General features: G+C 37.5%; 1 protein-coding gene across 5 annotated transcripts; it reads right to left on the bottom strand.

The window, feature by feature from the left end:
* Positions 1-3896: 3896 nt before the first annotated feature.
* Myot (myotilin) lies at positions 3897-19912 on the bottom strand. 5 transcript variants are annotated; one of them, XM_008825250.2, is made up of 10 exons: positions 19830-19912; positions 17374-17907; positions 13091-13265; positions 11475-11576; positions 8976-9025; positions 8316-8448; positions 7164-7371; positions 5004-5169; positions 4681-4814; positions 3897-4513 (listed from the first exon to the last, which is right to left on the bottom strand). In XM_008825250.2, exons 2-10 carry the CDS (start codon positions 17715-17717, stop codon positions 4341-4343), a joined length of 1485 nt encoding a protein of 494 aa, XP_008823472.1. In that variant the 5' UTR covers positions 17718-17907; positions 19830-19912; the 3' UTR covers positions 3897-4340. The 5 variants fall into 5 exon arrangements, with proteins under 5 accessions (XP_008823472.1, XP_017651622.1, XP_008823473.1 ...); XM_017796133.2 differs by having other exon boundaries at positions 8976-9022; XM_008825251.2 differs by having other exon boundaries at positions 19836-19912.
* Between the last annotated feature and the right edge of the window lie 6177 nt (positions 19913-26089).

Below are 26089 nucleotides of genomic sequence, written 5' to 3'. Positions count from 1 at the left end.
TTCTTCTACCATGTGGGGCTGGGAACTGAACTCAGGTGGTGAGGTTTGGCAGCAATCATCTTTACCTGATGAGCCACTTTGCTGGCCCCCAATGACATTTTCTATATATTTTTTTCCTTTGAAGCCATTTGTTTATTTTCATTTCTGTGCATGCATATTTACTTATGCCTTTTCTACAAAGTCTTCAATTATGTGGTATTTTTGTTTCTCCTGAACAAGAGACAAAATTGAATATATTCCAATTACCCACTAAATCCATATTACTATATTTAAAAATTAACAGTTAATCATATCTATAAGCTTAATCGATTTCATTATTCATCAGTTTTCTCCTTGCATATAAGTTCTCCATAAGTTGCTACTCTTCTAATTAGTGTACGTGTTTTGATACATTTTCACTATATACCTGTGGTTAATAAATAGTTTAAAATTTATGTTTATTTTGTATATTCTGTGTATGTAAAAATGTGTTTTCATCAAGCATTTTTTCTACCTTTCCTATACAAAGTTTGCAGACAGACATTGAAGAGAAGTTTCTCATTATGAAGTATTTTATCTACTAGATAATGAATAATTAATTTAATTTAACTGTCGCCATTTTGCAATTTGTAATGAAATAATAGATCAATAATTACCAACATCATACGGGAGAAATAATCAGATATTTTGTGTCTTCTATATGCCACATGTAAAGAAGTATTACCCTAAAATCATACGTGAATTAGGTCAAACCTGTAATGCCACTACCTGATTATTTAATACAGAAGAATGGTATAAATTGCCTAGGAATGTAACCAGATGTGAGAAAATCTATAAATCTAAAGGAACACTCAGTTTTTTTTTTCCAGAACTAAGTTGCATAAGAAAAGGTAGGGCAAAGAGGTAAAGAAGGGGTATGTGAGAAGAGACATGAGAGATGTATGTATGCCTAGTGTGGTGGTGCATTCCCATGAGCCAAGATCTCAGGATGCAGAGGAAGGAGGAACTAAAAGTCCAAAGCCTACTTGGGTTGCAAAGTAAATTCAAAGGTTAAAGCCATAACTCAGCGATGTAGTGCTTGTCTAGTATGTGTAAGGCCTTGGATTTGATCTCCAGCAAAACACACCACACACACACACACACACACACATTCTATATGTCTATCTCTATCTCTGTCTATCTCTGTCTAATCTATATCTGTATCTATATATCAGATATAGCAAGTTTAGGACATCTGGAGTGGCTTGGATAGCGTATCCAGTTGGGATAGAATAGAGAACAACGTCAAGGCCCAAACCTCAGGGATTGGGATCCTATTGGGATAAACCAATAAATGAATAATACAATGTTGGTTTCTTCATTTTTCTCTTGGTATAACTGAGTACCATAGACTAGATCATTTGAAAGAGCAGAAGCTTAGCTTGCTTATGGTTCTGGAGGCTGGGAAGCCTGAGAATATGACGCTGGTTTCTGCTGAACCTTTGCTGCATTAGCACTTGAAGAGATCAGTAAGTGGAGAGAGCTATTCCCATAATAATCCATTAATTATGAACTGATTGATCAAGGAGACAAAGCCCCCGTGATCCAGCCACCTGCTAAAAGCCCCCTCTCTACACTGTTGCATTGGGGACCAAGTTTCTAGCACATAAACTTTGGGAACATATCAAACCACAACAGTCAGTTACCGATAAGTGCTATAAAGAAATATAAAATATAGTTGACTCCATATCTCTAAATAAGTAATAGCTGTTTTACTTATAAAGTACATAGAAAATGTAGTTACTTTATAAAGCTGACAAGTAACAATTTTTTCAATATATTAAGGACTATTTAACAGAAAAAAATCAAAGAGAAAAAGAAGAAAATAAAGGGAAAACAAGGTATGAAAAACAAGAGTGTGTACAGAGGAAGCTCTATCACAAAGACCTGAAAAAGCACCTCCATCTATAGGGCCAGAATTTTATCAGGTAAAACCTTTCGCTACAGCTACAAAGTCATGACTCCCTGTATAGACTGTGGCATGTTGCTTTGGAAGTTTCCTCTGTATATATTTAGTAATCTGGAGACTGATCCACTCTTGGTCTTCCCAGCCCAAACTTTGCTTTAAGGTTTATTCCCTATTTATAGACAAATACTTTTGACTAAGGTAACACTGCGCAACTGCATTCAGACTCTTCTGAAAGCAGATTTTATGAAGCAAATAAGGGCAAGAGCAGAAGTATCCTCATTCTTAGATAAGGATAGGGCATGAGGAGCTGTGGAGATGCCAAAGAAGATGCCGCAATTTACTTAGGGAATCTGCAGGCCAGGTGATCCCTTTCCCAGGCAGACTCACAGCTTAACAAAATAAACGTCAGAGAATGTATAGGACTCATGCAACGGTGGTCTGTCTCTGTTCACTTGGACTTTGGGCTTGTAAAAAATCATAGTAATTCGTTACAATGAGCTTCTTTTTCTTAAATACTTTAAATTTATTGTACCATTTAGTATCCACATCCCTCCCACTGGAAGACAGGTACTTTATTTTCATTTAGGGACCGGAAGCCAAAGCACTCAAAGTTGGAGCAATGTCTGCTGAATGCCAGAGCCCTACATGCTTTGTCTCAATCCTTTGATGACCCTGCTACTTGTAGTAACAGTTGTTATTGACTAGAGTTGTTGCTAGAGGCCAGCAAGATGGCTCAGCAGGTAAAGGCACTTGTGACCAAGCCTGACATATGGTGGAAAGACAGATCTAATTCTTTCAGGTTGTTTTCTGACCTCCACATGTATACCATGGAACACCACACACACACACGCGCACACACATACACACACACACACACACACACACACTGAATAAATAAATAAATAAATAAATAAATGTAAAAAAATTAGGAGTTGTTGTTAGAAATAGTTTCCACTCCTCTCATTCCAACTCTATACATTAGGTTCAAACAAACAAACAAACAAACAAACACACCAAAAATCTACGGTGTTTATATAAACAATGGTCATGGCAGCAGTCTGCACTTCCAGACAGACCCACATCTGGCCCAGAAGGTTTACAAAGATGAGATTTATAAACAAACTATAGAAAAGGTCAAACATTTGACTGTGAATTAGGAAGCACAAGCCCAACAAGATAAAAGACAGAAGGATTCTTATGGCACTGAAAAGGAAAATAAAGAGGACTTCTGTCCAAAGTTCTCCGGGGTAGTCTACAAAGAAAACTACTAAAGTCTTTTGAAAGTAAAAGATAAAGCCACTTTTGTTACTTCCCTGAAAGAAGTGGAGAGTGACGTTGATAAACGCTGTTTTACAGCAGATAAAAAGCAAAAGTAGGTCACACGACAGTGAGGATCCAAAGTGACCTTTCTTCAAGGGAACAGAAGAGGCCAAGGAAAGGCCCACAGCCAGTGGACTAGTGGCCTGTGGCAAAGAAAAGCCTACTGTCCCAGCTTACGATAGTTAAACTAAAGGATTTGTGTCCTCCTACACTTGCTCTCTCAGGGACTCAGAAATTATCCTGCCTACTGTAATACGTTATTTGATCTAGATCACACGGGAGGAAAAACATCCAAATGCAGTATCGAAGAATTTACATTAAATACAAAAACTTAAAGATGACCTTAAGAGATTGTTCATATTCCACTGAGCTCAGTAGACTCAAATGTCTTCAAGAGTTAGTTCTCTGTGTTTAATGTAGAATCACAAATTCAGGACTATGCTTCAAGTTGCTGTGCTTGCCTTTGAAGTCTGAGCCAAGAAAGTGGGTTTCAGGAGGAAATGGCTGAGCCATGAGCTTCACGCTCTTCTAGGAAAAACAGTGTCCTTTTGGAACTGGTTATTCATGGTTTTGTTGAGTGCTGTTTCATAGGTTAAAAACCAGATTTAGTGTGAAGATAATTCTAGACTTTTGTGAAGATAAGACAGTCTGTTTTAACTATTTGAATTTTATTCTCTTTTGACATAAAATTGTGGAACACACAGATAATCTATATCATGTTAGTATCCTATAAGAGAAAACAGGTAAAACAATATGTATTAAGCAATACCTGCAAACCTTACTGCAAGCATTAGATGTTTTTAAAAAATTATTGATTTATAACTTGTAAATGTGCATGACCTAAATGTTAAGATCCTGTATTTTAAGAGTTTTCTACAGTACAAATCCAAATACCCAGTTTACTGTTGACTTCACAGATTAGAGAAGTTGACAGACTATGCAAGAGTCAGAGGATAAACAATATCACAAGTGTGTATTAGTTGTAGTACCTAAATAAAGCCATAATTGGTTAATGTAGCTATGGATTTTTTTCACAATGTCATCAGATGTATTGCTAATACTGTAGCTGTGTTTTCCAGTGTTGATAAAGTTGTTAAAGCTCTTCACTTTCGTAGAGTCCAGACTGAGCTGCCAGGCGCTGAAACTCTCCTTCTGGGTTAAAAGCTTGTTTCACATCCAAACCTCTCCCATTAAGCGCCAAATACTTGCTGAAAGTTGGTCGAACACGCAACTGCTTGGGAGCTGGAAGAGTTTGGTTGGGACGGGCTGAAATAAATCAAATAAAAGGTAATTCAGAAGTGATTTTTAAATAAATCAGTTGAACTTTGTATTCATTAACATTTGTGAAAGGAAAAAATGATTACAGAGAAAGTCTCTCATATTCTATGCAATGCTAGGATTCCTGCTTAAATTGGGTTGCTAGCACGGCATACCTGTGACATCTAATCTTGTGTTACATGTGGTCACTCCCGCTTCATTAACTGCAGACACCGTATACCACCCAGCATCTTTCTTATTCACGTCTTTTATCAGCAAAGTTATTCTTCCAGTATTATCATGATACAAGCTGGAAACAAACAAATAAAAGTTAAATACAGCAGTTAAATCTTTTCTGTACAAGTTTAAGTGGTGCCTCTGACTTACAGAATCTAATTTTTAAAAAAGCGGTCAAAAATTCCAAGCTGTGTCTAATCATTGCCAAATATAGAATTTTAAATAAATGTCCCACCTGGGGGTGGAAGGGCTCTGCTCTTACCTTATTCGGTCAGTATTGAACTGGACCATCTCATTATTCCTTTTCCAGAACAGCTTTGGTGGAGGAATAGCAGAGATCTGGCATTCCAGTTTCACTGAGTCTCCCTCAAAAACTTTTTTGCTCTGTGGTTTGTAGATAAACATTGGTGCCCTTTTATGCTCTTTTGCTAGATATTGGTAGAAAATTCAATAAAGATGATGTTAAGCTAAATCAAAACATTATGAAGTTTGTATGCTGGCATTAAAGTTTTAAAAATCAACAGCGAGACGGGAAGGTTTTTTTTTTTTACTTTTAGTTAAAATACTGTAACATACATTATTATTTATTATATTCAGAGTTCTTGAAATGTAATATAATGATTCACTGAATTTATAACCACAGTTCTTGGGTAGGTGTGTCCTCCAAGAGAACTAGCACTGAACCCCAAGAGACTCCATAGGCACAGGGTGAGACAGTCGCCTCTCCCACTCTCTGTCAGCTTCAATTGCATGAAAGGGAGTGTCTAAGTTATGATAAGCACTGAAGAAGCCCAAAAGCAGCCGAAAGTCACCATCTTGGTGGGGCGCTGGCAAGTATGGCATGGGCAGTGTGGATCTTTCAAAAGCTTAGGAAAGAGCCCATGGGTGTATGTCTTTGTAAGTAACTTTCAGACTTTATAAACTTTATACAAAAACCCAAATGGAATGCACAGTGTTGGCTTTGTCTGTCAGCATTAGGACCACATGGCCCTGGGATCCCAGAGCCTGTGCAGTTCTCCCAGGAGAGAATTTGGCATTAAAACAGTTCAAGTAAAACCTTTAAGTCATTTCCTCTATAGGGAGGCAGCATGTGTGGTGGAAAAAGAACCAGGCAATGTGGGTTCAAGTTTCTATTGAGGGATATAATCAGAAGGAGGGTATTTGTCTAGATGTACAGGGCTGTGGGTTTGATCCTCAACACTACAAAAAAAAAAATCTGTTGTCTCCACAAGTCATGTTAAATTGGAAGAGTTTTACATAGTTACTCTGAGCTTCAGTTTTATCTATTGTTCAAAAAAAAAAATCCCCAAGGTATTAGTGACTAATGTGCCTGAATAGGAATAAAAACATACTTTGTAAACTGATAACAATATACAGATGTCAGTCATCATTATAATATATCCTCAACTACCAATGGAAAGAGGAAATGGGAGATGATGATACAACATTGAAACTGGCTTCTCCAAAGGAGAAATGAAACTGAACCAACTGAGCTCTTCATCTGGAATGATACATTTCTTTGGAAGCCACAGGCGCTTTTCCCGAAGCTTAATCATATGAAGTGTGTGTGCCTGTGTGTGTGTTGTGTGAATGTGTGTATATGAGTATGTGTGTATTTTGTTTGCAGCTCACTACTTGTTCCCTTTCATAGAGCTCCCTCACTATATAATAGCTATTCTTAAAGATTTTTCACTGATCTTAGTACAAACTCAAGAAAATTGCCTATCTTTTAATCTGATCAGGCTCTTGGATAATAAACAATGTTGATATCTCTTATGAGATAGTACCATGGTTTAAAGCATTAAATTATGATATATTTAAAGTACTTAAATTGTAAAATTTAAAAAACGGACATTAGTTTTTACAAGAACTATGCTGCCAAAAACAAATCTGAGGTGTGACTTTTATCAGATCCTGTTTTTCCTAAAGAAAGTAGTCATGGCTTTTCAAGTTACCACTGGCAACTAGTTTCCTAGTAAATAGAGCACAGTGTATATCTACAAGTTAATATCTACTCTCCACTTTTCAAGTATGTGTTTGCATTATGGCAGCTTATGACAATTCTATATAAACATGAGTTAGGTTTTTTTTTTAACACTACAGAGCACAGAAATGATTATACTAAATTTTTTACTTTGAAATCCTTCTCTAGTTATATCAAGAAATGCTTACACTACTTTATTGATCTCCCTAAAGTGATATGATTTCCTTATTATTCTTCTAGAAAGTTCTGATGGGTGACCAGAACTAGTTTTACTTTCAAAATGCCTTGTTGTTGGTTATACATATAAATTTGCATTACACCGTGTTTATAGGCGTTACTCTGAAATATGAAGTCCTCCGGGCTCCTTTTTAAATATTTTCTTTTAAAACCGCTTCCTTTTCAGCCTGCTGCATTGGAAGGCTGTCTCTGGAGACTTACCAAGGACATCCAGCTGTACCGTGAAGGTGGCCTCTCCAGCTCTGTTCTTGGCCACACACGCATAAACCCCTGCGTCAGAAGCTCTGACCACTTCAAAGATGAGTGAGTGAAAACCCTTTTCAGACACTATCATTTTGTGCAACTCATCTGATTGAACTGGTCTCCCGTTTAGGTACCATGACACATCAGGAGCAGGCAGTCCACTAACCTAGAAACAAAACAGAAATTTTCCATTTACATTTTTAAAAAGGTCATCATCTGGATTTGTGATTGAACATGCAAACCAGGAGTTCAAAATGATTTATTTTTAATTCTTAAAACTGGAATTAAAATTTTGAAATTAATATATTGTTTTAAAACTATTTCAAACCACATTTCGCCATTCAAATGCAACCCCAAGCTCTTTAAGATCTCTAAAGTATTGCTTTATCTGAAAGCTAATTTATGTTGTTGCTCTCCATAAGGTATATGGAAGTAATTTAACTCTCTGACTAAGTATGACACCAGATAAAGTCCCACAGGCACATATGTAAAGTTCGCTGGTTTAACAAATGGATTTTTGAAAACAGAGTGCTCTTGAGCGATAGTTTGGATATATAAACGACATTATTTAAATTTCTTTATATATGCCCTAACAGTAACTCTCATTGATAAGGAATTGGGAAAAATATTTCCTAATATTTCACAAGATTATGTTCTCTAGAATGAGGATAATGAAAATGCAATATGATAGTTTCTAAAGAGCTGTTCTAGTCTGAAAAACTGCTCTAGGAAAAAGAAAGCAGCGTAGCTTGAATTTATTGCTAGACAATTAGAGCACATATACTTGAGACAGCTGTTGCTGTAATACCTTTACTGGAATCAAGAATGTCTCTTTACGAAGTTAATCCTCATAACTTTATGAGGTAAGTATGACTTGTTATTTCTGTTTTATAGATGAGGAAACAAAAGCATAGAGAGGTTGAATAACTTGTCTAAGTTTATACAGCTGAAAAATGGCAGAAACTTGTAACAATTACCTCTAGAATTTATGTATGTTCGTTGGATATAGTGCTTTTTAAGCTGTGTGACAAGCTACGATGTAGGAAAAGGGCATTTCCCCAAACTTGGTGTCCTATTGCTAATGTTCCCCCACCATTCTAAAACTCTTACTTTGAAGTCCATTCTGCAGAATCTTCCTTCTTCAACTGACATATTTTCAGGCACTTGAATGAAGCGTGGTGGGTAAAACTTCTCCTGAATGGCATCCTGGTCATTTGCATCTGCTCGTGAAGATGATCTACTTCTGCAAAAAATTTTAATAACCGTGTAGAGATATTGTCCTTGCTTTTCCTTTCATTCAAATACAGTATGGCCATCACACCAGAAATTCCAGAGTCTCTTGTTTGTTTTGATGGTGTGATAATGGAAATAGGCCTTAGGGATGCATTCATCAGTGGCTATTTGATGACTGTTAGAAATGTAGCAATTCAGAAACTTGTAGTACAAATTGTAAACTCTCTCTTCCTGAGTTGATGAAGAACTTATCAGTGTGTACCCTATTATTAGCATGGGAGTTTCCTTGTCATGAGAAAATTTTTTTAACATGGAAACGTGGTTCTGACTTATTTGACTAAAATACTTAAAAAACTTTCTCTGAAGTAGTTCTGATAATAAACAAAATTTTTGATCATCATTTCTGACATTAGAAAATTCACACTGTGCTTTTAAAAAGCATACAGTAATCCTGAGGCCTACATAAATACTGTATTTTTAGTGGAAACCATATTGGGGAGCAAAATGAGTATTTCTTCACAAATTAAAAAAATTTACCTTACTTGTGATGTAGGAACTTGCAGTCGTGCATGTTCTGAGTTGTGCTGCTTAAAATGGAAACACAGTGAAAATTTAACAAGCAATTGAGTCTTTAAAAGAAAGCAGAATTAAGTCATTGTAGTTGAAAAGAACATTTCTGTTTTGGTTGTATTCTTACAGTCATGGTTAGTTTTATATAGTATCACTTAAAATATAGCAAATTAAGTGATGACCTTTCTAGCAAGAAACTCACAGAATTAATAGGACAAGTCCACAGGAATTCTTTATGAAAATCCACTGCACCTGAAATTGATGATAGTTCACCTTTCAGACGACTATTTTATGACAAAGAATGATGTGTCCCGGTATGTCTGACACCAGGATGCACAGTACAGGTTGTCCTTTAGTCAAACAGGAATAGATATGAAATCACTTGTGCTGGCAACAGACAGGGGTGTCATGCTTCCTGCTCAGAAGTGCCACCAAGAACACATTCAACTGGAAAATACTTCCGTGTTTAGCTCATGCTAAAAAAGCCTGCTGGACACCATGGAAGATATGGATAGGACTATTTAAAAAAAACCTTGAAAAAACATTAATTACTTCCTGTTTAACAAAGGCATATTGTGATTTGTATTTGAGTATCAAAAATGATTTCTATTTGAAAGTAAATTTAGGAATTGATGAAAATTATAATTGAAATAATTTATTATGTCTCTAGTGCCTATTTTGTATAAATCTTGCTATTCATGGCATAGTGGGAGATAAAAAGAGGTGGAAAAAATAGTCTCAGTCTGTGAGACAGCCATACAGAAACACAGAAACTCTGCGTATAGGTCATTTATTTTGGCATGAATTACTTTGGCTAATTATTCTGCCATTTTTAAACAATCTAACAATCTTTGGCTAGCCTTAAATTTCTTTAAATAAAATGTCAAAACACTTACCAATTCATTGATCAACCTATTTTTTTAGTAAAAAGAAACCCTTTATTAGATCATTAGATATAATAAAATTCAAAATCTTCAAAATAAAGTTTAATAAGTTTTTTTTAACTTTTGGCTTTAACATATACGTATAATATATATATATATATATTTTGCATATATATTTCAGTTATGCAGTAACTGGATGACACTGCATTATTTAGGAATAATAATTGCTGGAGCGTATAAAATGGTAAGTTTTATCTTTCTTGGTTTCATTATGTTTCTGTAGCTATCTTTTTTTTTTTTCCTTCCTGGAACTATCACCTTCATTTTAGAAGTTTTAAAGACTACCTGAGCAAAACACTTGCCCTCGAAATCAAATATTGTCATGAATATAAATTTTCTTTGAGTAATTTCAACCAATAGAGATGGATTTGTCTTGTTCTTGTTGTAATTTCCTATACCATGCCCAGAGCCCAACATAGTAGATGCTTCATATTAATTTGTTGATGAATTTATGCACAAACTGTTCAGTATCCCAAAAGAAAATTTGTTTCAATCTCCAGTGTCTAGAGTCTAGTTGTTTATCCATTAGACTACTGGCATTTAACAGAAAAAAAGTCTTTATTTTTTATTAATTATTTTTTATTTCCTTATATTTACCTTATGTTTGAGTGTTTTGCCTGTATGTATATAAGCACACATGTGTCATGCAATGCCAGTGGAGACCAGAAGAGGGCATCAGATTCACCAGAACTGGAGTAATGGATGGTTGTTAACTGTCAGGTTGCTGCTGGGAACCAGACCCAGGTCCTTAGTAAGAGCAGCCAGTGCTCTTAACCACTGAGCCATTTCTCTAGCCCCCTAAAATCTTATTTTCTTATTTACTTGGAAGCTTGGAAATCCTAAGTTCTCAGTTTCATCTCTGTGGCTCCCAGTTTCTTGTAGATTGTTTAAGAGTGTGTAACAGGTAACCATAGAAGGAAGACAAAAAGAGCAACGGCACTTCAGTCTGCCTTACATATTGTACATCTGTCTTGGGTTAAGTTACTGTTATAATTAGGCTGGTCAGGCACAAGTCTAAGTATTCACTTTATGTTCTCATAAAGTTAATCCCTTCTTAGAAAACAAGCTTCCATTAATCTTAGAGCTGTTATAAGAGCTCATAAGAGTCTTTTTATTTGTTTAATAAGAAAGAATTTTAAATTTAAGAAGATGATAATAACTGGATGCTTCACTAGTGTCACAAATACATTTTCAAACATTGAAATTGCTAAAAATTAGCTGGGTTTGGTGGCACACTCCTTTAATCTCAGCACTTGGGAGGCAGAGGGGGGTGGATCTCTGTGAGTTCGAGGCCAGCCTGGTCTACATAGCAAGCTCCAGGCCAGCTGGGGCTACAGGGCGACCCTGCCTCAAAAAGTGCTTCACATTGGCATAGTGGTGCGCATCTATAGTCCCAGGCACTTAGAAAACTGAGAAAGGAGGATTGCTTAAGGGAAGCCCCACCAACATAGGGAGATCCTGTCTCAAAAAGAAGAAAAAAAAAAAAAAGGCAACAGGTTACATAAAAATCATTTTAATTTACCTGTGGGGAATCTCGTGCATCATTATTTTGAGCCTGAAACACGGCAGCTGCATTCTGCGGTCCTAGCAATCTGCGAGCCATCTTCTCCTCATAGGTCAGCCTCTAGGAGATGGTGAGGAGACTTAGGATGAAGAAATTCACCTCTAAAACTACCACTTGAAGTCAGATCTTCAAAGCATAGTCCTATGTTGAATTATACTTCTGTGTTTACTAAAGGGCCTTTTCTTCCATTAAAAGCATTTTCCTTCCATTTCTGTGCCATTCCTCTCAGCCAGAGTAAAGACTTTCTCAGGCTTCCTTTTTGATCCTAAGAATTGCAGGCATAATTACCCTTTAGTAAGGCTCTCCCAAGTAAGGAGAAATGCTTCCTCCTTGTTCAGCATATCCTGAGCTCCATTTTTGAATATACTACTATGCACCCTCATATTAGAAATAACTTACACAAAATGACATCGAAAATTTCACTGTATTCACTGCTGATCGAGAGCAGTGAACTTGATATGCTAATGCATTTAGATTAAAGGCATATGGTGCTGTTTCAAAAACAAGTGACTAATACAATTGCATGGTAAAAGCTGTATTATAATTACAGCTGTTTTTATTTGTCCATAAATATTATACATTAAAATGACAAGTTGAGTTGACAGTATTTTCCATTAGTTATGTGGTTATAAGACATTTTATGAGAGGGTAATTTTAAAAATATTTTATTTATTTTTATGTTATATACATATGTGAGTATTTTGCCTGCATGTAAGTACACCCATGCATGCAGTTCCCAAGAAGGCCAGAAGAGGACATCAGATAACCCTGTAACTGGAGTTATGGGTGGTTGTTAGTATGGCAATGTGGGTGCTGGGAATGGAACCCAGGTCCTCTGCAAAAGCGGTTAAGTGTTCTTAATTGCTGAGGCATCTCTCCAGCCCTTTGCTTATTTATTTTGTTTATTTTTAAATTATTATTTTTTGAGACATAGTCTCCCTGTAGCCCCAGCTGGCCTGTAACTTGCTATGTAGACCAGACTGGCTTCTACCTCACCAAGATCTGCCTACCTCTGCCTCCCGAGTGCTGGGATTAAGGTGTATACCACCACGGCCGGCCCACCTGTCTATTTTTAAAGACAGGAACCCATGTGGCATAGGTTGGCTTTGAACTTTTTATGTATTCAAAGCTGACCTCCAATACCTGATCTTCCTGCCTCTACTCTGTCTGCCTCAACCCCCAAGTGCTGGTATTACAGAAGTTTGCCACCACGTTCAATTCTTGAAAGGGCAATGTTTAAATCAACAAAAAAAATTCATTATATTGTCCATTGATTTTTCATTAGCTTCAACCTTTTTACTACTAAAATCCAAAAGGTGACTTCATGCAGAGTAATATGAAATGGCACACAGATGTTCCTATTTTAAAAAGCTAATCTTATTTCTTGCTGATTATATGGATGTAGATCTATTAGAGACAGAAGTAATTTTTCTGTGGTGGTGCTGGGTGTCAAGCTGGCGCTAAGGGAGTGCTCTACCGCTGAGCCACCCTCTCAGCCTCAGAGCTTCTTATTGGAATTAGATTTTTAAAAATAGTTTACTTGGCTTTCTGTACAAAATAGATAGCTTGCCCACTTGATTTCCGTTATGGAGAAGGGTGTCCTTGCATTTCAGTTTTCTCTCCAAATCTTGAATCAAAGCTTCTTTTGATCCTTGGATTTCGTGGTCAGGTGTCCTTGGTGCGGGCTTAGCATTTGCAGTTTGGGATGACATGGCATTTACAGGTTGGCCAACTGAAGATTGTTGATAGCTTTAAAACAAAACAAAAAAAATTTAAAAACTAGGATTGACTTCATTTTGTAAGCCATATTTAGATACATTGAGTTTACCTCTTAAAATTGTTAGTGTGACTGAGAACACCAATAGCCCTAATGAGTAGAGAAGGATGTTATAAAAATGGCTTCTGCCTTTATTTTTTTCTCTTGGCAAGTGAAAATTATATGTCAGGGGGAAGATTCCTAAAGAATGCAATGGTTAATGGCAACTTATTAGTTCTTCCAAACTTATGGTTAAATTTCTTGCTTCATGGATGGGTGGATATCAAACAATTGTGTACCAAGCTGTCTCTCATGGGCTTTAGAAAGATGATTTTTAGCATCTCTTCCTATCAACCTGTGATCTCAGGTTGAGGTTTGAAATTGGTGTTCATGGAAGTCTTTATATGAGGGAAAATAGTAGATACCACCAATCATGGTCCTTCCTTCTAGAGATGAATTTGCCACACACCACTCATGTTGATGAACAGTTAGTTATTTCTAAGTAGAATCTCTGGCTTTCCTAGTTATTTTTAGTTCCAGTTCATTTTATACTAAAAAATCCAATCTGCTATATTAAAATAACATTAAAAGTAATAACAGTTTCTTCAGAATTGTGGAAGTGATTTTTTTAAAGAAAGAAATATAATTAGAGGTAGATAGAGAACAAAATATAACTGAGAAAAAAGGACTTGGGTAAAAAACAGAGATCTGAAAAGAATTTGAAGAATTTAAGTTATCACATCAAATTCTGCTCCTAAACTTTCTTCTGAGGTACCCTGAACCCTTTCCAAGTTTCCCTATTGACCTTGGCAGAGGACATGGACAGCAATTTTGGGATGCTGTATTTTTAGTTCTGTTACATTCCTCATACTTTTACTCATATTTTATTCAGTTTTAACCTATTAAGTTAGATACCCACATGGGGAAGTTGTATCAGTCTAGTTAACAAGGGAAAACTGGTCACAGCCCTGATGAGTATTTTATGATGATCATGATAAACATTGTATAGCTACCCAGATTCAAAAGAATCAGTAAAAGGACTTGTCATCTAAGATGAAGCCAAGTTCTTCATAGTGGAGTCAGAGTTTTCACTATCCTGGTCTGGTGAATGGACGCAATCCCAGCGTAGAATGTCAACATATTGATGAATAAAAAGAGTCATTATGCATCACTGTGCCATTTTATATCCACTAGTGCAAAACCCAGGTATAGGGTATATAGTGTTGGCTGAGTGAATAAATGTTTTTGCTTTTTGTTTTTTTTTCAATGGTAGTCAAGACATTCTGTATTGGAAGCTGATAATTACCCATTCTCCATTTACCTTTTAGAGCTTAAGATTTTCCAGTTGTTTGTATTAATCCTTAACTAAAGTATGACTTATTTACTAAAGTAAATAGTCAAATCAATAAAATATTTAAATAAACAGTGTACCCCCTCCCCCAGGTGAATTCCTAAGTCTATGAGGAAGATTTTCCTTGCCCTATAAATCTCATATTCTGCCAGTACATGATTTGGTTACAAATGCCTGAATGGATAGGACTTAACATGTATGGTGGAAAAATGAGGTCCGGTGGGAGGATGGGGGCAGTATGGATCGGGGAGGGAGCATAAATTTGATTAAGAACTGCTATATGAAATTACAAAAGCTCCATAAAAATATTTATATTAAAAATAGCCTAGTTTGATTTTCAATGATAGATTACTGTCTTTATGAAAGCCACACATGCTGGGTAAAATGAATTTAGACTGAGATATCACAGGAATCCTGAGGGGCTGTTAATGATTGCCAAACCTTAGATCACAGATGCATATGTACCCTCATTTATTCACTGAATACTCATTATTGCCACTTTAGATGGCATACATATTAGACTTAATACCTGCTCTTACGTATAAACTGATATTTTTCTTGTATTCTGCTTTAGAGATCTGTTGTTTTCTACCATGGATTAGCCTAATCATTACTTTTTTTCTACAAAATAGAAAGCTGTAACACCAAGCAGGTTGTGTTTGCTGAATGTCTCATAGCAAGCTGTTTGGAAAAAATAACTAGAATTCAAGAGTTCCTCTCACTTTCCACCGTGTGGTTTGATCAACTGACTAAAATGTCTAAAGAAAGCTTTCAAACTTCTTTAGGTCAGAATCCAAAGGATTATTTTAGAAGACAGGGAAAACTTGAGCCCATCATAACAACGGGAGATTCATGCATAAATGTTCAAAGGGCCAGGGCTTTCCACCCTGTACAGCTGGACTCAGAATGGGTATCAAGTAGCGATGGCGAGATTAAAAGAGTTATCTCTAGTTGCTGAAAATGGAACAGCTAAAGCTGGATCTTTGATCTCTGGGTTGGGGACCTCCCAGGCTTGTTTCTTATTCTCTATTTTTGCCTCTCTTTCTCCCTTCTTAGGTCTGTGCTGAGCTAGGTACATGGTTGAGGTTCTGTGAGTATTTGTTTGATAACTTTCCTTCCTGAGCAGGATTGAAATAGGATTGAAACACTTTAGTAGAGAAAACACTATAGTCAAAGTAGGTTATATATTTAAAATGGTTTTGTAAGAAATTTGGAAATGCTACACAGCTACATGGAACATAATAATCTAATAATTGTGAGCAAGAAAGATCTACAATGTATGATGTATGAAATGGATATAATAGAAATCTTGGGGGAGGGGAAGGTGTTCTTTTAAAATATTAAGTCAAGATTATGGGAATGCCATTTTCTATGTTCAGAAGAGTTGATTATCAACTATTTCAAATAGTTCAGTATAACATCTCTAAGATTCTAGCATGCTTTTGAGTGTCCTGATTTTTATTTTTCAAAGTGGACTGTGGTTCCTCTACAATTTGGATTTCTGTAATCAGCTTATCTCATTTTTTGGATTTGTTACCAGTAATCAAGTTTTTATAAAAACTACCTCTGTCATCTTATTCACGGAATATTCTCAGGGTTTCCTAATAGATGACATATTAGGACTTGATACCTGCTCTTAAATACAAACTAGTATTAGACTGATACACTGCTTTATATGTCTTTTTCTATCCAATATTGAATAAATATCTAAGAAGAAAGGCTAACAAGAGTTTTAGTAAATGCATAAATAAGACTGCAATAAGGCATGTTCCACCAGACAATTTTTGAGATGCCTCTGATTTAATTCTCTGATGTTCTAGCCAGCCAAGAAATAGGAAAACTGATAGGCCTAAGTTTGAATAAACACAAAGTATTCAGTTCATGTTTTAAAAAAAGCACAACCACTGTGCCCTTCTTGGTACCAAGTTCTTCTAGGACAGTCTCAGAGCTGTGGAAATAGTGCATGCTTAAGTAAGGCTATAGGCATTCTTCCCTGTATTTAGATCACCCAACAAATTTGAACACATAACTATGGTGTCACTTACCAAGTAAACCTTAAAGCCATAAGCCTTCATCTTTTCAAGCTTCCCTTCTGATTGTAGTAAGGACAATCCATACATCTGACCAACCAGCTGAGTTCCAGATTTTAAAAAATGTTAGCTTTGAAATATGTTAGCCACGTGGAGAGTTAAGATTAAAGGGGGAAATGGGTAGGAAGAAAAGATTAAGACTGAGAAGAAACTTAATAGCCTTTGCTTATTTGAGAGGAAATCCTATCCGAAGAGAAGCAGACAGGTGTTCTTCATCTTAGCTGAGCCAAGACCAGAGGAATTAAATTTACAGCAAGAGGAACTTGGCTTAGAGCTAAGCAAAAAGTCCACTGTTCTTGGGTATTTTTTTCCCAAAGATGAAAGAATATGTGCATAATTGTGTGGAATGATAAGTATTTTGAATTTGGCTCAGCCTGGACCTTGGAGGATGGGTCAGATGATCGTTTATTGCCAGTGTCCTGGCTCAGTATGTTCTAGGAGGATTATGGAATGAGACTGTAAGTTGACACTGCCTTTTTTTTTTTTTTTTTTGGTCTTTTTGAGACAGGGTCTCCCTGTAGCCCCAGCTGGCCTGGACTCACTATGTAGAGCAGGCTGGCCTTGAACTCACAGAGATCTGCCTGCCTCTGCCTCCCAAGTGCTGGGATTAAAGGCATGCCTTTTTACACACCCACATGCAGTATATAGAGATTCACTTACTTGGAGTCCACAGTGGATGGGATTTTACTGGTATTGTAATCAGGCTGAGATGGTAATATGGAGCTGAGGAAGCTGGCTGGGGACTGGTTATAGGTGGCAGTAACCCTTTGGCCTGGGTTGGAGCCAGCATGCTGCTGGGAAGCAGAGGAAGACATGGTGATGTGAGAGCTCACTGTGGAGGAGGCGGAAAACCTCTGCTCTGTGCACTGGCGGGGCTGGATGATGATAGAAGACTGTTTGGTCTGGCTAGAGAAGCTGGAGGCTTCAGGTCCTGGATGCTGCAGTCTGGTGCCACAGGGGTTTTGGGACTGGATGAAATGTTTTGGACGTTCGTAGTTAAACATGATTAGCTGGTCTGTGGAAGATGAATTTGCTCCTGGAAGGGTAGTGTCCTGACTATGGCGCAGCAAGTCTGGAATTATGGGAGGCTGCAAGAAGACAGAAGCAACCTTGGTCTGCCCCTCCTGGCTGAGATCTTGAGAATGTTGTGCTTCTGGCTTTGGCAGAGTGGACTTCTCTTGAAGAATATTGTTCCTACAAAAGGAGAAAATAATCGTTGCAATTTTTGTTTAAACCAGTCTATTTGACGCTTTCAACAAAAACTTATGTGCTCTTAAGGTCACCTCAAGGTGGAATTTTCCAGGCCTCTATATTTCACCTCTGCTTTGCTTAAGTGACTTTCCCCCTGTGATGAAATAAAAATGGTTCACAGTGCTTGCTTTTCTTGGCTGAAAACTTAAGAAGGGGCTTCAAGATAGAACAACATAGAAATCGCTATTTCCCAAGGGGTTATTATTTTTGAAAAGAAATTCTTTGATGCTATTCAATGCGGTGATTTCAGAGTCTGATGATTTACTTTGATCCAGATCCTGCAGAGTCATTAACCTCAGAGATTTAATGATTTAAAAGTTGTAGCATTAAATGTAATGCCAGTCTTCATGATGCCAGCTCTTCCCATTTCTCATCAAAGCACGTTAGTGGCTCTCCTGGTGTATCAGCTCATGTATACCTGGTAGCTTTTAATGAACAGCATCCTCGCAAGCCAAGGAAGCAATGTCCTTCTTTTGTGAAGAGTATTACTTTAATGCCCGTGTTTATTCCTTTGCTCTTTCTAAATTTCACAAGATAGATGGAACATCTACAATTCATTATCATCAATTTTGGGTTGAACTTTAAAAATAATACAACTCATTGCTTCTTTTTCTTCCCTTGATTCCAAAATTGACCATAGTACCAAAACATATGATAATTAAGGAGTGACTGTGCATATGCTCGTCCCTATGTGTGTAATATATATTATAGACTGCATTCCATCATCCAGATCAAGGGACTTCAGTCTAAGGCTTTGTTGGTAAGTTAGAGTTAAGTTAAAATTAGCAAGAACCAAACTGCAAGGAAATAAAAAAGTTCTATTGAAAAAGAACACCTGAAAAATTGTATATTTCTTGATTTCAAATTTATGGACACAAACACGTTCACCCAAACTACATTGTAGAAATGTACTATATGAAGCCTTCCAATTGACAGGGAGGCTTTGATTAGATCTCCTGAAACAAAAAGGCTCTATTTCAAGTCAGCTCTGTAGTGGTAGATCTGCTCACTCTGTTGAAATGCTGAGTAGAGTTTGATTCTTAATTTTCTGCCTGGGCAGGCCCATTATTCAGGTTCATTTCCAAGAACAAGGAAGCAACTGCTTAAGAAATAGGCTGAACATATTTTCCAGAAAGAGTTCTATTTGTTTTTTTTTTGAGAATAGATTTTCAGAATTTTGTCTTGTACATTTTGGTACCAGCCTACATATCTAATAGTAATTTTTTTAAAGCTCAGGTAAAGATATGTTATTTCAAAAGTTATACTGATGTCTCAACAAAATTTCGTGCAAGGTGTTGAGGAAACAACATGTTATTCCAGATTACTTTCCTTCACGTTTGTAGTTACTGTTAGCAGTTCAGTTCTGCAATAGATTCCAATACAGGCTAGTATTTGATTCCAACTAAAGCTAAGTAAATTTCAAAGACTTTATAAATAAAACATTATCTCATCTCCTATTACACAAATACTACCTTAGAATATTTACTTAATTTTAATAGTTTTTGCTAATATCAACCACTAAAAATTTCTCTAATGTAGCATAAACTTATGCAAAGGACTGACGTATTGCGTATAGTATACTTTCACAATTACAGTAAGAACAAATGAATATTTTCAAGGAAAAAATAACGCTTTAAAAATAAGGATACATAATTTCCTTTCCTTGTGTCCTTTGTATAAGGCTTGCACTTGCATTTGACTGAAGAGGTCCCTTTCTCCTCAATTCTTTGTATAACACCATTAGAATATTGTAACTGTCATTTTTTTTTTTAATTCTCAAGATCACCTTCATGAACACTCCTCTGATTTGGACAAAAAACAAAAACAAAACCCAAAGCCGTAGCACAAATAAAGAAGGGACTTACCCTTACCTCCAGAGAGTGCCAGCTGGGCTCGGCCCACTATTGAGGGGAAGGAAGAGGCATCTCCTTCCCTCAGACTAATCTAGTGACTCTGTGCTTGGTATTATAGCACGCTGACTTTTATCAGCTGCCAGACAGTGACATCTGATGTGCTTGCCTGTCCATCTACCTATGCTGGCATGTCAAAGTAAGAGTCCACAATCTAAACAATATCTCAGATGTCTTGGTGATATTTCAGGAGCAGAATTACATGAGCTTCTCTCGCAGTCCTCTTTATTTTAGACATGAATTTTGACTGTGTGCTTGAAAGATCATGGGAGAGAGCAGTAAATTAGAAAATGGAGAAAAGTTTAATGAAACTCAAACTCAATTTCTCCATGTATTGAAGTAGGGATTTTGAATCTTCCCTGTTGAAAAAACAGGATTAAGGGGGAAAGAATATTCCATACAAGTTTTTCTATTGAGTGAGACTTCTCTAGTGATAATACTAGTTGTGGGAGGACTGCAAATGGTCTTGTGCATCATTCTATGGCTGAGAGGGTTTTTTCCTCTCACTTGCTTAATAGAATTAGGAGTGGAGTTTGATTCAAACTGTGTTTCAAGAAGAGACATGCTCTGTGCACAAAGCCAGACAGCAGGGTCATGGTGACATGTGACCCAGAAGGTAGACTGGTAGAAAAATGTCATTTGGCTTCTTTAATAAGTTTTCTGAATCTGTTTGATATAGATCCCTTAGACCCGATAGTTTTATTTTTAAAGTTCTTAAACAACCTTAACAAATAGGCAAACTATACGATTAGGGAAGCCCATGTCCTTTTATCACCTCCCTTTACTCCTAATGACCCGATAGTTTTATTTTTAAAGTTCTTAAACAACCTTAACAAATAGGCACCTCCCTTTACTCCTAATGATTTTCTTTCTGCTTTTGTCTTGGAGACCATTGTGGTGTTTAAGTTTCCATTTCTGTACCGGTAAGTAAGCAACTCCCAAAGAAGAAATCCTCTTATCAACAGAGGTAGTAGAATGAGGTAAGTGGAATGAGGACCAGGTCAATCAGCTAGGGTCATTTCTAGCCAATGAATTCAATCCTTCTTCTTCATAGATAGGCATTCCAATCTTGTTTTAACTCATATGTGTTAGGGTCTGTGCTGGATAGCTTTAATGTCAACTTGACAACTTGGGTTGAGGGAGCCTCAATTGGGGAATTGCCTCTATTGGACTGGCCTGTGGCCATGTCTGAGGGGCATCTTCTTGAAGAGTGATATGGGAGGGCCCAGCCCACTGTGGGTGGTGACACCCCTGGGGAGGTGGGCCTGTGTTGCATAAGAAAGCAGGCTGAGCAGGGGCCAGGGGAGCAAGCCAGTAAGCAGCGTTCCTCCATGGCCTGTGCTCCAGCTCCTGTTTCCAGGTTCCTGCCCTGAGTTCCTACCTTGGGCTCCCTGATGTACTGCGACCTGGGAGATGTAAGCTGAGTAAACTCTTTCCTCCCTACGTTGGTATTGGTCAGAGTATTTTGTCACAGCAATGAAGAAACAAACCAGGACAGGGTCCAACAAATACAGGTTTAAATGCATGTGCGTCACATATAATTTTTCCCAACAGGTAGGACTGATGATATATACCTATTCACGAGCTATTCACGAGGCTGAGGTGAGATGGTCACTTGAGGTCACCTGGGAAACAAAGTGGGAAATGGCCTAAAAAAAATATTTCTCAACTGGTCATGTTTATGTCCTTTGCTGTGTTACTCAGAAAAAATTTGGTAATTGTTGTCTGAGCACACAACCATTACTTCGTAGAAAAGCATGCTAGACTTGATGAGTAGGAGGCTGCCTACAAAGTCTTATTTCAGGAATCTCCCAAAATATTTTTCCACATCTGCCTCTAAATATTTCAAATTCCATGAACAGGAACAAAACCTTTCAATCCAAAGTAGAGAGACTTAAAAAATACAAGTGATATCAAAATAGGAATAGCCAGGAAGGTTTATTAAATATTTTATTTGCTATTTTTATTTTATGTGTATGAGTGTATTGCCTGCATGTATGTAAGTGCACCTGTGTTGTACAATGCCCATGGAGGTCAGAAGAGGGTGTTGATTCCCTGAAACTGAAGTTACAGATGATTGTTAGCCACTATGTGGGTTCTGGGAATGGAAGCCAGGTCCTCTGTAAGAGCAGTCAGTGCTCTTAACCACTAAAGAAATCTCTAAATGACTTTTTTTGGAGGCAGTGTCTCACTATATAGCTCTGGTAGGCCTAGAACTCTCTGTGTAGACCAGGCTGGCCTTAACTCACAGAGATCTGCCTGCCTCGGCCTCCTGGGTACTGTGATTAAAGGCATGTGCCACCACCTCTAGCCTTTGAAATGACCTTTTACATCAAATTTTAGGTTGGGATTAAAAAAATTATTATTTTTATTTTATGTGTGTGAGTGTAATGCCTGCATGTAGGTGGGTGTACCTGTGTCGTGCAATGCCCATGGAGGTCAGAAGAGGGTGTCAGATCCCCTGGAACTGGAGTTACAGTGGCTGTTAGTTGCCATGTGGGGGCTGGGAATCCTTAACCACTGAGTAATCTCTCCAGTCTCAGGTTGGGACTTTTAAATCAATATTTGGATTTGATGTTTGTATTGGGGATTAGAAGTGGTAAATGTGTTGTGCATGCTGTTTTAAACATAACCTGGCTGGCAAATTCACTTACTGAACCATCTTTTTATTTTTATATTTGTCCTTTAAACACAAGGATAATTCTGTCTTTATTTTGAGATTGACCATGAGGAAACCCAAATCACAAAATGTTTTACATTTTAAAAAACACTAGCTTTTCTTAATTTGTGTTTTGGTCTTTTTGAGACAGGGTCTCCCTGTAACCCCAGCTGTCCTGGAACTCACTATGTAAACCAGGCTGGCCTTGAACTTAGAGATCCTCCTGCCTCTGCCTCCCAAGTGCTGGGATTAAAGGTGTGCGCCACCACGCCCGGCTTAAAAAACACTAGTATATTTTTTTTTATCTTTTTATGTATATGAGTATATTGCCTGAATAGATATGTAAGTGCATCTGTGTTGGGCAGTAACTGTGGAAGTCAGAAGAGGGCATTGACTCCCCTGGAACTGGAATTAAGGACGATTGTTAGCTGCCATGTGGGTGCTGGGAACCGAACCCAGGTCCTCTGCAAGAGCAGCCAGTGCTCTTAACCACTGAACCATCTCTCAAAACCACTGCTTTATATATTCATATTAAAGTAGGATACTGAACACCATCTTGGAAATAAATTCTGCTTCTTCAGAAATCATGTGCTACTTCAGCATTACTGAATCTTTATTTAACAAGCCTCTGAAATAAATTCTTAAATGTCTATTCAAGCACGAGATGTATACTTCAGCCACAGTAGAGGGGGCTGGATGTTACGTTGTCAGCTCCCTAGATGCAGGGGATTTTTCCTGGTCTATAGAACCAAAAATGTCTACTGGGTGAGTGAATGCTAGGTCTGTCTACTCTTTCTTACCACTGTGGTTGTAGGTCAGGGAAATTACCATTGGTGGCCCAGAAATTCTTTCTTGGAACCTGAGTCTCATATTGATTGTGGCTGGCTAGTTTAGGAGTAACTGGCATTAGGTTTCTGGAAATATGGTTTGGATTTTTGTCTTTGGTGTAGTGTTTACTTCTCCTGGGAACAGAGCTGGTGGTAGGGAAAATTTGCTCATAGATAACTTGGAAGACTCTGACTTCTTTAATGCTTTTCCTCAATATAATCACCAGTGCAGATAAAAACAGAATCTTCCTTTTAGTCTCAGAGCTGAATTGAAGCAAGGAAAATTTAAGCATTATTACCTGAAGAAACAGAGTTTGGCCGTTGAGACTGTGGTCCCAAGCCTTATTTTCTGCAATGCACTTGAACTCCCTGGAGTCTTCAGGAAACGCTTCTGTGATGATCAAGGTGCAGACTTCCTCTGGAAAGGGAAGAAAATCATCTCAATCCACATACTTGGATGCCCCAAGATAAATCAATAGCCTGAGAGGATGAGGAAGAATAAGCACTAGGAGTCAATGGAGTTTTCATGAGATTATGCAGCATCCGTCTGATTAGACATTCTGTCATCAGTGTGAGCTCCTAAATCTTAAAAATACAACCTAAAACCATCCCTTGCCTCTCAGATACAACTGTTTCCTCTACTAACCTACTAGCTTCTTCAAAGCAGGAATTTCACTTTATTTCTCGATTTCTATCATTTCTGTAGTTTTAGTGCCTGGCATAAAGGCCCTATGGAAACATCTTCTAAACTGAACTAAAATATATTATTGTGATACTTTGACCCAACGTGAATTCAGCTGTGGCTACTGGTGAGCAGCACTCCTGCATAGCCAACAATCTGCACTTGATGTCAGGGCATGTCCTTTCTGCTTCTTAGCGTAGTTGATGAGTTAAAGTACAATTAAAAGATAAATGTGTGCCATTTCAGGCACAATGACAAGGTATCCTGTCATTCAGGCACAGTGCTGTCTCCTTGGTGCCAGGAACAAAACTTGGCATAGTGTGCACTCAGGAAGCACATGTTAAGTGAACAAATGCATGAATGCAAACACTAACAAATCCCAGTTGTGCCCTCTCCTCCTCTCTCTTCTTAGACAAGGTCTTACTATGTAGCCCTGGCTGTGTAGACCAGGCTAGCCTGGAATCCACTTTCCATTTAAGAGTGGATACAAGTAACCTCAAAAGAGCTCATAAATGCAATAGTGACTTAGGAGATAAAATCTTTGGATGCTGATTTTGATTTCATTATCAAAATGTTAAAAAATTGTACTTGCCAGGTTTGGATGATAAACAAGCTGCTGAAAGATTAAAAAAAAAGAGAGAAAGAAAAGAGAGAATTTTAATGAAGACAATTCAGTTGGGAATGAGGACCCAGGTGTCTATGAGAAATAACTGGAGGTAGATGCGAGGTTGGTTGTAATCTGGAGTCACAGTTTGCAAATCCTATGGAAACCCAGAAAAAGTGCAGAAATGAATGAACAGTCAGCAGGCTCTAAACCATACATGTTTGACTACTACATTGCTCTGTAGTCTTGTGAAAATTACTTTAGTACTCAAGATGTTAGCTTAACATGAGAGTAACACCAGACAGCTACCTCTACTTTGGATGTGAACCCATCCTCAAGCACTAATCCTGAGCTAGCCTTCATTCCCCCAAAGAATCATTTTCACTTAATTTTATGATTAAAATAAAACATAATTTCATATTATATAAATATTACAGTATAAATGTAGAAAACCATGCAAAAGTTTAATAGTTTCCTTTATGTTTTTAGAATTTTGGTCATTTAAATTTTTTCTTACGTTATGTATTTTTCAGATTTATTATATTTGTTAATTTATCCAGGGGATCCAATCGCCTCTTCTCTCTTCCACGGGCATGGCACAACACAGATGTACTTACCTACATGCAGGCAATATATGCATACACATAAAATAAAAATAAATATTTTTTTAAATTATCAAGGGAGAAATGGGAAAAATGGGAACACTTTAAATGGGAAGGGCAGGGAGGGAGGATAAGACAGGGAGAGAAAGAGGAGACATAAACAGTGCCTAGCTAGTATAAAAAACCAAAAGGAGTCATATTATTACAAAAACCTACTGAAAAATTACACATACAATATCACTACATGAATCCATGAGTATAGCTGAAGCCTACATAACAAGACACAGTGCCAGACAGAAGAAACCTCCCTTTGAGTTGTTGGTCACGGTAGTCCAAGAGACTCCCAAAATTATACAGGCTATTGCCACAGACCTTAATTGCCTCCCAGAACTTGATGGTAAGACCCTATTGCTGAATACAGGGCATACTTTGGACAAAGGATATGGAGCAATGAAGCTGGAGCTGACCTGGAAGCCATCTCTCATGAAGGCTAGCTCTCATAGCTTTGGAGAGCAGTATGCAAGCCAGTAAGGGAGAACATCAATCAATGGTCCAACCCTAGCTTCAGGGCCTAAAATCCACATCAATGACCAGCACAGTGCAGTAGTGGCACTTTTATCTTGGGGGTAATCAACAGCTAGCTAATTGGACTTAAAGCCCTCTCAATGGGAGGAAACTTACGTCTGGTACTGTAAACCTAGTGATACACATAGCTGGAGAGGTCATAGATCTTAGAGAACACCCAAGGCTCTCATATCCCTAGACAAATGTAATTTCTTTTTATGTGCAAAATATGGACCTTTAAATTTACAAACAAGTATTCTAGTCACCACCATCAAAG

Source organism: Nannospalax galili, unplaced genomic scaffold (assembly GCF_000622305.1).
Source record: "Nannospalax galili isolate Female #2095 unplaced genomic scaffold, S.galili_v1.0 scaffold128, whole genome shotgun sequence".
Classification (NCBI taxonomy): domain Eukaryota; kingdom Metazoa; phylum Chordata; class Mammalia; order Rodentia; family Spalacidae; genus Nannospalax; species Nannospalax galili.
The sequence above is the reverse complement of the archived record's forward strand: the minus strand, read 5'-3'. Positions and strand labels throughout refer to the sequence as shown.

What these genes read in the sequence shown, in the direction of transcription:
- Myot (XM_008825250.2), bottom strand. Translation starts at nt 17,717, where the DNA reads ATGTTTAACTACGAACGTCCAAAACATTTCATCCAGTCCCAAAACCCC. An exon ending in ATGCACGAGATTCCCCACAG is followed by an intron (nt 9,026 to 11,474) that starts GTAAATTAAAAT and finishes TTCCATTTTAAG; the next exon opens with CAGCACAACTCAGAACATGC. An exon ending in CACAAGATTAGATGTCACAG is followed by an intron (nt 4,514 to 4,680) that starts GTATGCCGTGCT and finishes GATTTATTTCAG; the next exon opens with CCCGTCCCAACCAAACTCTT.